The 14,744-nt window shown below is 37.2% G+C and overlaps 1 protein-coding gene and 1 pseudogene across 1 annotated transcript; one reads left to right on the forward strand and one right to left on the reverse strand.

The window, feature by feature from the left end:
* LOC126625173 (uncharacterized) lies at positions 1 to 7,539 on the forward strand. Its single transcript, XM_050294254.1, has 13 exons — positions 1 to 229; positions 346 to 445; positions 518 to 596; positions 1,061 to 1,136; positions 1,236 to 1,319; positions 1,405 to 1,509; positions 2,238 to 2,318; positions 2,432 to 2,496; positions 3,046 to 3,115; positions 3,210 to 3,287; positions 3,755 to 3,852; positions 3,960 to 4,095; positions 7,196 to 7,539. Exons 1-13 carry the CDS (start codon positions 176 to 178, stop codon positions 7,340 to 7,342), a joined length of 1,173 nt encoding a protein of 390 aa, XP_050150211.1. The 5' UTR covers positions 1 to 175; the 3' UTR covers positions 7,343 to 7,539.
* Positions 7,540 to 11,234: 3,695 nt separating this feature from the next.
* On the reverse strand, positions 11,235 to 11,349 carry LOC126627563 (small nucleolar RNA R71; annotated as a pseudogene).
* Positions 11,350 to 14,744: the final 3,395 nt, after the last annotated feature.

The raw sequence follows: 14,744 nt of genomic DNA on the forward strand, positions 1-14,744 counted from the left end.
GGAGATTACAATACAAGAACACGTCTCCATCTGCTCAGCGTCTAGAGTGTATTATCCTTCCTCGTTATTCTCACCTACATCAAATTTTCTGTCCATATAAGAGGAAGAACCGTTGATCCTCCGCCCAAGTGACTTCCAACTCCAACCGATTTCTGCAAAACCAAAACCAAAAAAAATGACAATCTCTTTGCAATCTCCGCCCTTCTCAGCCGTCTCCTCCTCGTTCCAGGTAAACTCCACCAACTCCGCACTTTCTCTCTCTGCTCTCTCTCTCTCTAGACTCTCAGATTTTCTTACTGCTAGCTGACTAACTACTGTACGAACTGTAAAATTAAATCACGGCAGGGGACGAGGCTGAGGTTCTCCAATGGATCCCCACCTTCCAATTTACACTTCACCTTGCAGCGATCCTTTCCTCTCATTCGCGCTTCCACTCTCGACACCGGTTAGTCTCGCTCACTGCTCTCACTCCTCAGCTTTCCATTTTCTTTTGTTGTTGAATTAATTGGATTTTCAGGTTCAACCACTGAATTGGATTCCGTTTCTAGCTACAGCGAGATCGTTCCTGACACCGTGATTTTCGATGACTTCGAGAGGTCTGTAATAATTGTTATTATTATTTTTAAACGAGCGATATTATCTATATTAAAGGGGTGAGAGAGTGGGTTAAGCCTCACAATGGGCTAGCAATGATATGGTTCAAATTCGACTTTGGCGTGAATTGAACCTAATAATCTGGTTTCGTCTTTGACGAGAATCGAACCTAAGACATCAAGTGAAGAGGAATACCACTAGACCACATACTAAGTGGCTTTGAGAGATCTATAATTAATTTTAGGTTTTCTTCTAAGCTTAAATAAAAACGAAGTGGAATTTGAAAATTTGATGATCATGGTGTATAAATTATGAATTGGATACTTTGTTGAATTCATGATAATGTCGTTTCGAATTGATCATACATAACCATTATCTTTCGCAAGATAAATTACATGAATGATTTTCTTCTTTTGATTTTTATGTTTTTTAATATTTTGGCTTTTTGCTGATTGTTTGTCAATAGGTTTCCTCCAACTGCTGCAACCGTGAGCTCTTCTCTACTCTTGGGTATATGTAGCCTCCCAGATACAATCTTTAGAGTAAGCATTTAACTGGAAAATTAGAGAACTTCAAGTTACTTTTTAATGCTAATATGGGAAGATGTGTCGTATATTCTGATTTATTTTTCTTTGGTGTAGAATGCCGTGGATATGGCGCTGGCAGATTCGGAGTGTAATCTGCATGAAAACTCCGACGTGAGATTGTCATGTTTCTTCAACAAGGTTGGTTTTCTCCATCTTATTCATTTGTATGCATATGCCTTGTTAGATTGAACATAGGATTTTAAATTTAGTTCTGGGTGTGTAGGCTTTAGTGAATGTTGGTGGTGATTTGGCAAAACTAGTTCCTGGCCGAGTGTCTACTGAGGTGGATGCTCGTCTTGCTTATGACACGCATGGAATTATCAGAAAGGTAATCCTTTCTTTCTGGTGGTTCAATCTATTATTTTCGACTAACACATTATTGGGAAATTAATCATATTGCTTAATTAATTGCGGATGTTCAATTTTAATTTTTTGGTTTCTATCTTAACTGTGTATGCATTCAGCTCATTCTTAGTTGTTTTTAGAGCAGCTATATGACTTGTTAATGATAATGGTTGGTGCAATGTTTTGCATTGAAGTTTCAGACCTTATATAAAATGTATAGATTTGATAGTTTGTAACGAGATGACTTTTTCATTGCAAACCACTGTTCTCCTGAAAACAAACTTTTCTAGTGATTAGAGGATAAAATGTGTGAGAGGAATGCGATACTGAAATTTTGTTGCATTTTCTTATGGTTGTGCACTTTGTTACTTTAAGTGCCAATGTTTTTTTTTTGCTTATTATCCAAAGGCTTCTACTATGACATCATTATGCTATTTTCTATCTTTTTGTTGCAGTCTGTTACAATTGGTGACTTTTTCGTTGCAAACCACTGTTCTCCTGAAAACAAACTTTTCTAGTGATTAGAGGATAAAATGTGTGAGAAGAAAGCGATACTGAAATTTTGTTGCATTTTCTTATGGTTGTGCACTTTGTTAATTTAAGTGCCAATGTTTTTTTTTGCTTATTATCCAAAGGCTTCTACTATGACATCATTATGCTATTTTCTATCTTTTCATTGCAGTCTGTTACAATTGGTATGTATATATGCAGGTGCATGACTTGCTGAAGTTGTACAATCAAGTTAATGTTCCTCCTGAGCGTTTGCTGTTCAAAATTCCTTCAACTTGGCAAGTGAGTGTCAGATAAAATTACAAGTGCAGTGAATATTCTGTGTTGACTTGATACAATAAGGCAATGATTGTTTTGCTTCATTTTGTTTCATTGGTTGTTGGGTTTATGTACAGGGAATAGAGGCTTCAAGATTACTGGAATCTGAGGGCATACAGACACATTTGACATTTGTGTACAGGTAAGCTTCTTACAATTAATTGGTGTAAGTTTGATAAACCTGTTTGAAACAATTGATTGTATAATGCAAAGGAATACATGATCTTACTATTCTTCATATATGCTTGAAAAACCAGTTTGAAATATGATGTTTGATGTTGCCCCAACTTCTATAAGGGCCCGAGTTTTACGTTTTAGTGGAGATAATTATTCATGCTACCCCTCCTTCCCTTTCTCCCTCTCCCTCTTCCTCTTTGGTCGGGAGACAAGATAGCTTGCTTATGTGTTGAAAATGGTTCCAGAACCATGATCTGGGTGATATCTAGAGGAGCCATTATTGGTATTATGTGGATTACATGTTTTCTTGTTGTGGCAATAAAAAATGCATGAATGTCAATCTATAATCCTGTAGCAGAAGCTATTAGGTTTTGATGGTGAAAAAAAAATCAGAATGCTGCTTTGCGACTTTGCCATTACCCTTGCTCGTAGAAGACACACCACACCATGGCCTTCTAAGATGAATTCAATTTTAATTCTTGTGTTTGTTGACAGTTTGGTCATTTTTCTTCAGCTTTGCTCAAGCTGCAGCTGCAGCCCAAGCTGGCGCTTCTGTTATCCAGATTTTTGTTGGTCGTCTTAGGGTAATGTTCTGCCACATTGTATAATGGAATGTTTTTTTTTTTTAAGTTCAACTTCAGTTTATCCAAGTTTCTAAAGGTCAAATTTATCCTTCAGGATTGGTCTCGCAACCATTCTGGTGACCCTGAGATAGAAGCTGCTCTCAAAAGAGGGGAGGATCCTGGGTTAGCCTTGGTAAGTTAGAAAGTTCTCATGTTGTGGTTTATTTTTATTTTATTTTAAAAAAAAACTATAGTATGAATTTTGATTTTTGACCTCTATATGATTACCAAATATAAACTGGCAGTTTTTGTTTTTCAATTTAAAGTTTCATATCCCAAAATCTGACAACCAGTTGGTAATGAGCTTAAAGAATTTGTTCAAAGACCAATGAGACAGAACACTGTTGGATGCATTCCTTTGCTAGCAGGTCTTCGGCCCATCACTGATTGAAACAGGTTGATGGTAGCTCAATCACAAGATATTGAGTCACTGAAGCTTAGTTCCCAGACTCACTTTCCCCATCACTGATTGAAGTCTTCTAGATGCTTTAATTTCTGGCTATGCTGTGAATTACTCATGTGACAGTGGAGCTTTGATATAGGAAGATATTGAGCATAAACTGTTCCTATATAATAATAAGATGTTTTCTGGTTTTGCAGGTCACAAAGGCATATAACTACATTCACAAAAATGGACATAAATCAAAGTTGATGGCAGCAGCAGTTCGTAATAAGCAGGATCTATTCAGTCTCTTGGGGTAATTTATATCAGTCATCTTTTAATTTTGTATTTTTTATATAGCTACGAATTCTTACAAAAATTAAGGTATGAACTTCCTTCTCATGTTGTCTGTTATGTGTTCAGGGTTGACTACATCATTGCACCGCTGAAGGTATTGCAATCACTCAAAGAATCCGTCACTACCCCTGAAGATAAGTACTCTTTCATCAGGAGGCTATCTCCACAAACTGCTGCCACCTACAAGTTCAATGAAGAAGAGGTAACTTTCTTCATGTGCTCGGTTTATTTATTCAGCATCAGGAGTTTCTCATTCTAAATTGTTGGTTGGGGGTAGTACACGAAGAAATGAAATGAATTTTACAAGGTTCCTCTATAATATACGTGAAGCGAAGGTGAATCAGGTTAATAGGTTCACCTGCGTGTTGTGTGTAGTGCTGCTGCCTGTTGGTATTTCAATATCAGTCTCTTGTTTCATGTGACAAAGGCAAAATGATGCCGTTAAAGTAGTGGTAAACTTATGAGCGACTCTATTTCCTTGAGAAGTGGATGCTGTGTGCAAAACTATTAAATATTTTGTTTGAACCTCTTTTCTTCTTGAGCGGTTAGTTTTAATAAACCTTGCCAATTGGTGATGAGAATGCATAGTTACCCATGACAGTATCTTAATGTTTTAAAGTCTTTCATTTTGGAAACAAAGCTCTACAGCTCGGACGTTATTATAACTACTAGAAATACAATGAACTCCGACATGGAATTCCTCTGAACCTCTAGAATCACCAATGTATGGCTGCACACCCACCATCATCATCTTTCCCATATATTGGAATATCACTATTATGGACACAATTTTCCTACTTCAATTTGAGGCTTGATTTTGAACCCGTCAGGACCATGAGAAGTGTAAAGTGTAGTAATCTTTGGCTTTGGTGAGAGGAATCAGCACATGTGTGTTGTCCTTGGTGATTCTCTGTGAGCTTGATAAAGAACACAATACAAGGGGTTTCTTTTTGGGTGTTTTGTGTTTGGTTTGGGTAGAGGGCTTTTCTGGCTTTAAGTTTTCCTTCTTTCCGTCATGAAGTTCTTCTCTCTCTTATTCCCCCCCCCCCCCCCCCTTTCTTTCTCTCTTTGGCTTCTACTTCTTGTTACCCTTCCTCTTGGTTTTCTTGCAAAAGAATAACCACAAAGGTTGGATTTCACAAATTATTTTTGATCACGCGTTCTTGTTTTGATTTGAAGGACAATTGTGTCCACAACTCTATTGATGTGATAGTCAGTGCTTCTTTGTGTATTTGTCCATTTTATGTCCGAAAACCTTGTCTTTTCAAAAGTTGGTGATACAATATTTCTTCCCGCCATGGATGGCAATGCTCAACTACTTGTCATGAGCACGAGTGGCTAGCTCTTCAAAGGTCTGTGGCTTATTCCCTTGGAGGATGTAGAGTAATCCCCAATGCAACGAATACCATCGTTTGATGTAATCCATGACCAGTTCATCCTCCCACTGTTTCATATTCGCAAGCACCATCATGGTACGGCTAGTGCTATAGAAGCAGGATTTAGATTTGGGCCCCAACCAGTTGAATGCATTCCTTTCCAAGGAACAGGTAAATTGTTTTACAAGAAGGTCACCTTCTGTCCTAGCATTGTTACTAGTTTTGATGAAATGAGCAATATGTTGTTTTGGGTTGCCATTTCCGTCGAATTGCATGAACTTTGGAGGCTGGTGTCCTATTGGAATCCACAAGCTATCCATCCTCCTCGTGTAATGCATCGTATACATCTGAGTATCCTGAGAGGGAGCCCCATACTGAGCCCTAATGGTGTTTGTATTCATGTCTTGAAAATTGCATGAACTTTGGAGGCTGGTGTCCTATCGGAAACCAAAAGCTATCTATCCTCCTCGTGTAATGCATGGTATACATCAGAGTATCCTGAGAGGGAGCCCCGTACAGAGCCCTAATGGTGTTTGTATTCATTTCTAGAAGTTGTTGGGACATATAAGGAACCCGTTGAGGCAGGCTCGAACTTTAACTTTAATTTCTTGCTAGGTTTAGTTTCTTGATGTGATCTGTATGTCTTTTTCAGAGTCATGTAGCACTGGATTCAGAGTCATGACACACTTCTCTGGTTCTTGACTATATTCTCCAGTTTTTTGCAATTCTAGCTTTTTCCTAAGTGAGGTGATCTGTATGCCTTTTTCCTTGAGCATATTTGCTAATTTAGCAATCACCTACTTCTTCTTGGCCAGTTATTCTTCAACAGAAATGACTCCTGTTAACATACACTGCATAGCCATAGAATCTGAACCTCCCATTGATACCGAGGGTATCATGGGAAACTCACTAATTTGATCATCAGTAAGTGATCCATGGTACGACCCTATGCTTAATTCATTGTCTGGAAGTGGTGAGAGTGATTGCTCCCTTTAGTTCTTTAAACCCTTCTTATTTTCATGGGAACTCATCCAATTCTTTCCAAGGGCATGCTTATCTGCCCCCAAGAAAGCTAGATCGATGACTAGTCCATTCTTTTGGTGCATGCTTTGTGACTTAAGGTGGAAGTGGTGAGGAGTATGTTGAGTTGAGGATAACACCGGTAGAGTCTATGCTTGTGGTGGAAGCACTCATGTTCCTGTCCTTGGTTGCGGGAATGGCTCGACTTTTTTGGGAAGCCATTGATTTTAGCGGATTGTTTAGCTCTTTTAAATGGAGGAAAAGATGAGAGATAGAGATGTCCCACCAGGCGTGCCAAAATGATTTTCTTGCTTCAAATCAAACAGGAACATGTTCCTAAAAATAATTTTTGAGCTACAACCTCTACGGTTTATTCTTTAACAAGAATACTCCCGTAATTGATTCATGGGTGGCAAGACTTGACCTAGAACATGTCAGGACCCCAAGAAGTGCCAAGTGGTGAGTAATCTTTTGCTCTGGTGTTGAAGGAATTATCACGTGTGTGATATGTTTGGTGATTCTCTTCACGTTTTTGGCTTCTACTTCTTGGTTCCCTTCCTCTTGGTGTGTGTGCCGCATGCTTTCTGCTTTCACGTAGGAGGTTATTCTCTTCGATTGGATTGCTTAGGCTTAAACCAGGTCACATGAACGTGTTTTTGTTATAGCGTGAATAAGAAGTTTCTCATGGTTTCAGGAATAATTCCTCAAGGCTCAACCAAATAGTGATTCTGTTTTTAGAATTTAAGTTCTGGAAAGGGTTTAGACTTAATCTATATCAGTTAGATGTCTGTCTAATTGTTACTGGTTCAACCTGATAGACCTCTCCGGTGGAAAATAAAATTTGAACAGACTATCAAAGTGTGTTTCATTTTTACGTTTAATAACTAATCTTTTCCATGTGTCCAGCTTATCAAGTGGGATCAATTAAGCTTTGCATCAGCTGTGGGACCTGCAGCCGTGGAACTTCTTGCCAGCGGTCTGGATGGTTATGCTAATCAAGCAAATCGAGTTGAGGAGTTATTTGAGAAGATTTGGCCACCTCCAAATGTATGAAGACAAGTGCTTTCTTCTGTTGGTAAGGGGATCTTGCCTTTCGTGGAATAAGAGGGAAATGCCGGTTTGGCTTTCGTTTCTCCTTTCCCTTTCTCTTTTCCTCTCTTGTACTGTTTTACTTTTATCCCGAAAACACTTGATCTCACCAAAAAAGACTTATTTGATCATAAGTTACACCCCCGTTCCCTTTTCATAAATGCCGGTAAATATTGTTATACACGTGAATGAACCTAGCCTCCGCGACGCGAGGGGAGGGGATGGATGGATTTAGTACATTTTGCAGGTTGTTTAGTTGTCGAACTTCAATGTTTCGATACATTTTGCCAACATTGCAATATCTCCGTAGGACCAATGGTGTAGATAAAACTGAAAACAATAGTTGCTCAAGTGGTCACCTATACTCTCGTTTTGGTGACATTAAATAGTAGTTTCTACCATTTAATTTGATACCAATGGAAGGAGCAAAAGATTCGTGTTTGATGTTAACGATAATTCCCTACCTTTTTCCTTATACATACTTGTTAAATAGCTTCACTTTTATTTTTCATAAGATAGACAAAATAGTAATTCGAACAATCATCAATAAAGGTAATAAAATAACGTTTTCCATTTCTAGTTAGCATTCTATCAAATTTGCATATATCAGAATGAATTAAGGGGGGTGTATTCAATTGAGAATGTGAGAGATTTTAATGGATTTATAAATCCATAGATTTTTATGGAGTTTAATTGATTTGTAGAGATTCCATATAAAATTTTGATTCAATTCCCTCGAAATCTCATGGGAAGAGGTGAGATTTGTGGATGTTTAAAATACACTACGAAATCTCTCCAATTCCCTCTAATTCCTCAACTTTCTCAAATTCTTTAAAATAAATTTCTAGTTGAATACACCTGGAATGTTATAAACTTCTTTAAAATCTTAATTGAATACACCTGGATTTCTAAGGATTTTAATAAACTATTTTAAAATTCTAATTGAATATACCTAGAATTTCAGAGAATCACTTAAAATCCTGATTGAATATCCCTAGATTCATTAAAAGAATTAAAATCCCTTAGAATCCCAATTGAATACACCCCCCTAAATCAAGTGGTTCAAATTCTTTATTGATAGATTTATGTGAAGTTCTAGTGATTTTAGCTTGACTACAATATTCACATTTTTCAAAATCATTCAATGATAAGTTAGGTAAAAAACCTAAGTTACTCATGTTCTTAACCAAGCGTTTGTTAACATGAAAAAGTCTAGCATGCCAAGTATTAAAAGAAGACAATATGTAAATAGAAGTACACATTTCATCAACATTCAATTTAAACATCCCATCAGTAGCATATCCCTTTCCCACAAAAATCCCATTTTTAGTGAGAGTATACGTATATGCTCCAATGGTTTGAGTGAATCCAGCCTTGTTGAGAAGAAAGCTCCTTATCGTTGGAGCGTGCATCACATCTTTTAGTATCATGATTTTTCCAAAGGTGAACCTCAGCTCCACCTCTCCAGTACCTGCAACATCAGTTAAGTGTAAATCACCCAACAACACCTTCCTTCCCTCAACCCCATAATAGGTCTTGAAAACGGAACGATCATAGCAAACATGGCGAGAAGCGCCAATGTCCACCCACCATCCCTCAGATCCATCAACTACGTTGATTTCTGATATCATTGCAATAAGTTGCTTTTCAACAAGAATTGCCTGAGAAATGATGAGTCAATATTATATTATAAATTTTACCCTATTTTTAGTATAATTTGGTAATTATTTTGAAATAATTTTGATACTTTCCTTTATATTTTCAATATAGGATATTCGACTTCATCTGGAGCAAAATATGATCAAACGGATGAATTTTGGAGCAATTCTAATTGGAGGACGTTCGTGTGTCTCTTGGCTTGTTCATGTCAAAATTTGGGATTTTCCTACCAAGCGGTTATTTTCTGGCGATTAAATGAAGGAGCAATGCGCGTTGCTGAAAAGTGTGGTTTCTGGACTTAAATTGCGTTTTTAGAGCCCAATATGACCTCAGATGGGTTCGTGGCCTTGTGGAGAAGTGTTCAAAATAGTCCAAGCTCTAAATCCAGCTATTTTGGGCCAGTTTTAGAGCTGATATGGGTCCAGAACGTGGCTGTGCAGATTGCTAGGTGAATTTATCAAGTCAATTTATGATTATGTTTCCTATTTTATTTTAATTTATTTAGTTTCCTAGTCTTATTCTAAGACCTTTTTATTTAGGAGGGTTTTATTTAGAGTAGTATAAATAAGCCTTTTGGCAGACCTAGGGTTTCTCTTCAAAGTATGCAACTTTTGGGAGAAGACTTTGGGAAGAGCTTAGAGTTTTCAAGACTTATACTTTCAGGTGTTTTCATTCTTTTTCTAGTTTAATACAATTATGTCGATTTTAATTATGAGTATGCGTAGCTAATTTCCTTTTGCTAGGGTGAGGCCATGATCCTTAGCAAGAATATGTAGTCTCTTTTTAATTTTCTTATGAATTTATGCATGCAAGTTTTGGATTGTTAATCACTGTGTTTTAAACTATCTATTTGTCTTATTGATTCGCGACCATTAGGATAATTAGAAAAGTAATTTGATGCAATTTTGGTGGAGGGATGTCCCTAAAGTTGACTACGGCTTCTTGTGGTTAACATGTGTAACTATTTAGGATGGACGACAGGTCTTAGGAGTTATATGGTTTTTCAAAAGGTTTTCACAAAACTTAATGAGTCTTGCATGTTCATATTCGATCTGGACGCCACCGACGGGTTGCATGATTAGATATACGTTTTATGTTGGGGGTTCCAAGTAGGGCATATTTTAGAAAAACCTAACCTTCAAAATATGCATGTGTAATTCATAAGGAATTAGAAGAACTATGTAGGATTGTTAGGATGACGGCGGAACCCTAGTATTTTCTTATTTTGAAATGTAAAAAAAAAATGGTTTCCTTTTTCTTTCTCTAAAAATTGCAAATTTTATTTAGCCTTTTTAATTAATTTTGTTTCTCTTAATTTAGGTTATTAAATCACCATTTTCCCATCTTTGTTTTTAAATAGTTAACTAGGATTTGGGTTTCTCATAAATTGTTTTAAATAATCCTTGCGGAAACGACCTTGCTTGAGCCATTTATACTACAACACCCTTGTTCTCTTGCAAGTATTTTGTGTGATTTTATCCCTACTTTTGTAGGTTAATCCCTATCAAGAAATTGGCGCCGTCGTCGGGGATTGTGTTAACAATTTGTGTTAATCATAATTCTTTGTTAATTATTGCTGTAAATATTCTTTTTTAAAAGGTTAATTTTCGTTTTTTTTTTCTTATACAGATCGCACAATCTGGGTAATTCTAGTTCATGGTCTGCACTAGATCTCAAAATCAGCAGCTATTAGAATTCAACCCAGAGTCGGAACGAATATTACGACAAAGGCGCATGGAGCAGATTTTAGCGTGGGAACCATCGTTGGAGGGCACTTTTCTGAAAAATCTGTTTTCTGGGTTTTTGGACAACGAGGATATCATGGCTTTCGCCATACCAGCTGCTGGGCATCCATTGAGGGATACATTAATAGCCCGTGCTAATGAGTTACCAAGTTGCATTGTATATCCAGACAAGGAAGGCGATACGTTCGAAATTAGACATCATATGTTGGAGAGTTTGCCTACTTTTCATAGATTAGCTCATGAGGATCCTAATATGCATGTCACAGAGTTTTTAATGGGGTGCAGAAATATTGTAGTGAGGGGGTTTACTACAGAATCAATCAAACTTCGTTTGTTTCCTTATTCATTGAAAGACAAGGCAAGAACATGGCTTCTTACGCTACCATCTGCCAGTATCACTTCTTAGGCATAGATGAGTGACAAATTTCTTAACAAATATTATCCCGCCTCTAAAACTCTTGATATGAGAACTCAAATTTTATCATTTGCCCAAAAGCCTAATGAAGAGTTTCACGAGGCATGGGAGCATTTTAAGGAGTTATTCAGAAAGTGTCCTCACGTAGGCATTGATGGAGACAAACAGATGGGCATATTTTTCAGAGGATTAAACTCAAACACTAAAAATCATGTTCATGCTTCATCAAGAGGTTCATATTCAACTAAAAATGCACATGAAGCCTATCAATTTTTTGACAATATGGCACCTGAATCTCAACAATGGGCAGGGGATCAAACACAAAATGGGGGCATTTTTGAAATGTCCATGGGGTCTCCACATGTATCTGCTCAAATTGAAAAGATTGAGCGAAAAATAGAAAATTTTGATGCAAAATTCGACATGATCTTGCAGAAAATGGCAGCTCCAATTCAGCAAGTTGTTGTCCAGCAACCTGCAGCAGCTTGTTGTGCAATTTGCAGCCAGCCTACACATGATTTTATGGGTTGTCCACAGAGAGATGCATATCTAGATTTTGTGGCAGAGCAAGTTAATGCAGTTAACAATTATCCAAGGCAAAGAAATGATGTTTATTCAAAATTTTATAACCCGGGTTGGAGAGATCACCCAAATTTAAAATGGGGTGGTGAGCAGTAAGTTAAACCACCATTCTCACCACCAGTCTAGCAACCTGCTGCACCAGCTAGAGCTCATTGGGAAATTGCAATTGATAAGTTGGCAGAGGCTACTCGCATCAGTTTTGAACAAAGCAATTAGAACCTGCAAAAGATACAGCAGACAATGAATCAAAACATGCAGAACATGCAAGCTTCCATAACTAATTTGGAGAGGCAATTTGGGCAGCTAGCAAGTAATATCACAGAAAGAGAACAAGGAAAATTTCCCAGCCAAACAGTTCCAAATCCAAGAGGTACAGAAAATTGTTGTGCAATAAGGACGCTGAGATCCGAAAAAAGTTATGACAATCGCGACAAAGAAAAAAATGACAACAGGGACAAGGCTGCAGAAATTAACAATATAGTTACTGAAACTATAGAAAAAGATGCAGAAACTGTTTCTGGACAGATTTCAAATAACTCAGAATCTGCCCCTGCCTAGAAATTAGAGTGCGACCCTTATCTTCCCTATCTTGAGAGGTTACAACCAAGGCTCAAAGATTAGCAATTAAGAGATTTCATGCAAACATTGGCTACAGTTAATATTAATTTTCCATTATTAGAAGCCATTCGAAAGATCCCTTCCTAAGCCAATTTTTTGAAAGATGTGTGCAGTAAGAAAAGAAAGCTTGTGGAGTCAGAAAAGATTGTGCTAACAGAACAATGCAGTGTTGTCTTATTGCACAAATTACCTCCAATGAAGAAAGATCCAGGGAGTTTTACTATCTCTTGCACTATTGGAAATTGTGATTTTAGTAGTGCTCTAATTGATTTAGGTTCTAATATTAATTTAATGCCCTATTCTATTTTTAAACATTTAGGTGACGATGAGCTGAAGCCAACTTCCAGCATTATTCAATTGGCTGATCGTTCAATTACCTATCCTAAAGGGGTCATTGAGGATGTTATTGTAAAGGTGGACAACTTATTTTTGCCATCAGATTTTATGGTTCTAGACATGGATGAGGATTTGAAAACACCCATCATTTTAGGCCGCCCTTTCATGGCAACAGCTCGTACTCTTATCGACGTTGAAGCTGGAACTTTAACACTAAGGGTCCAAGATCAATTAGTGGTTTTTAATTTGTTTGAAGCAACCAAACAACTAGCAAAAAAGCAAGAATGCATGCGTATTGATACACTAGATGGTTTCTTTAGTGACAAATTTATGACCAGATCAACTGACCATCTGTCCATAAAGCCTCCAAATTTCACTCAAGATTGCATCGGTCCAAAAACAAAGCAGCAAAGAGTGTTGCATTATGTCCAACTGATTGACATTAAGAAAAAAGGTAAAACTTTGCAAGGTAGCCAAAGTTTTGAGAAAATACAACCTGGTGAAAAGGCGTGGTTATTGATTCCAGGGAGACAACAGTCTCGGTGGAAAGGCTCTTATATGGTTAAGTAAGTTTTTCAAAACGACAATGTGGACATTGAAACTGAGGGCAGGGGTTGTGTGCTCAAGGTCAAGAAGTATTTACTAAAGCCATTCCTAAGGAAGTTCAGTGCAAGCAAGTCAATGACTCTGAAGGATCCAGCAACTTAATCACTAAGCTTCTATTCTGTCTAGCTACAAACATTAAATAAAGCGCTTATTAGGAGGCAACCCAATTTTCTATCTTCTTATTTACTTTCTATCTCTTTTATTTCATTATTTTCAATCTAGATGCATTTAATTCCTAAGATGTTATTTAGTGTCAACAATCATCGAAACAAAACAACAAAAAACAATAAAAAAACAACAACAACAAAATTAAAAAATATATAAATAAAAATAATTTTTTTTTTTTTTTTAATTTTAAGTTACTATTTTATATATTTGATCTCTGATTTCATAACGTGGGTTTTTGTAGACAACAACCAAGAATTTATTCAGAGAGATTATTTTAGGTTGGAATCATGCACTAAGCAGCAAGTCTACACTACCATCAACCACATTTCTAAACTACGCTGAAATCTAAAAGATCTTGCAAAATCACAGATCCAGCCACCAAAAGATAGGATGTTATACCTCTTTATTTTGCTAAGCGGCCATTCTTCAGTGCATGCCAATAGTCTTGTCGTCAAGCTGCCTTTGCCGATCTGGGGTATTTTCTTGCACTAGAACAATCAAGCGTATGAGTTACAGTGGAAATAGTCCATATATCAACACTTATTCTTGGGGATCTATCTCTTTTACATTCAAGGGTGCCATTCTTTAAGTTTGGGGGTAGTTCGTTCTCTGTCCTCAATACAATTCATATCCAACGGGTCCATACATATGTTCTAGGGTGCTCTGATTTTCATTCAGTTCTATTATGGGGAGAGGGTGTTCAAAGTACAACATCATCATTCACATCCAGATCTACATTTGATTTCTTTTAGCATTGACAAGTCCCAGTTATCAGTTTCGGCATATCACAAGATAGATGCGTTGAAGCCGTACATGCTGAGTAACCTAAGAACAGAGGGATGAGTTTTTTACCTATTGCAATCATAGGAGCTTGACTGTTGATTTTTCCTTTGTGACTCGTTGGATCTGCAGCTTGAGTGTTTATTTCTCTCAGTTAGCAACTCCATTCGAGCTGCGTACACACAGAGACATACATTTAAGATATGCAGTGACATTTAACCATTCTTTGATCATTTGGCGTTTTACATTTTTTTTAGACATGAGTTGTACCTTTTTCATGTTCAGATTTGTGTGGTTTGCGGTGATTCGTTTATTCTCTACCTTGGAGATGTAAGTACCATGCACATCTTACACACATGTTAGATTTAACTGTTATTCTTCATGCAACTCAACATATTTTACACATGCAAGACTAGCGTTGTCGACTAAGGGCATCAATATTTACCTTTGGTTTTCG

Source organism: Malus sylvestris, chromosome 6, assembly GCF_916048215.2.
Source record: "Malus sylvestris chromosome 6, drMalSylv7.2, whole genome shotgun sequence".
NCBI classification, from domain to species: domain Eukaryota; kingdom Viridiplantae; phylum Streptophyta; class Magnoliopsida; order Rosales; family Rosaceae; genus Malus; species Malus sylvestris.

Bases quoted from the DNA above. Each gene is read 5' to 3' on its own strand.
- LOC126625173 (XM_050294254.1), top strand. From the start codon at position 176: ATGACAATCTCTTTGCAATCTCCGCCCTTCTCAGCCGTCTCCTCCTCG. The intron at 3,116-3,209 runs GTAATGTTCTGC...TTTATCCTTCAG, and splicing joins TTTTTGTTGGTCGTCTTAGG to GATTGGTCTCGCAACCATTC. The intron at 3,853-3,959 runs GTAATTTATATC...TTATGTGTTCAG, and splicing joins GATCTATTCAGTCTCTTGGG to GGTTGACTACATCATTGCAC.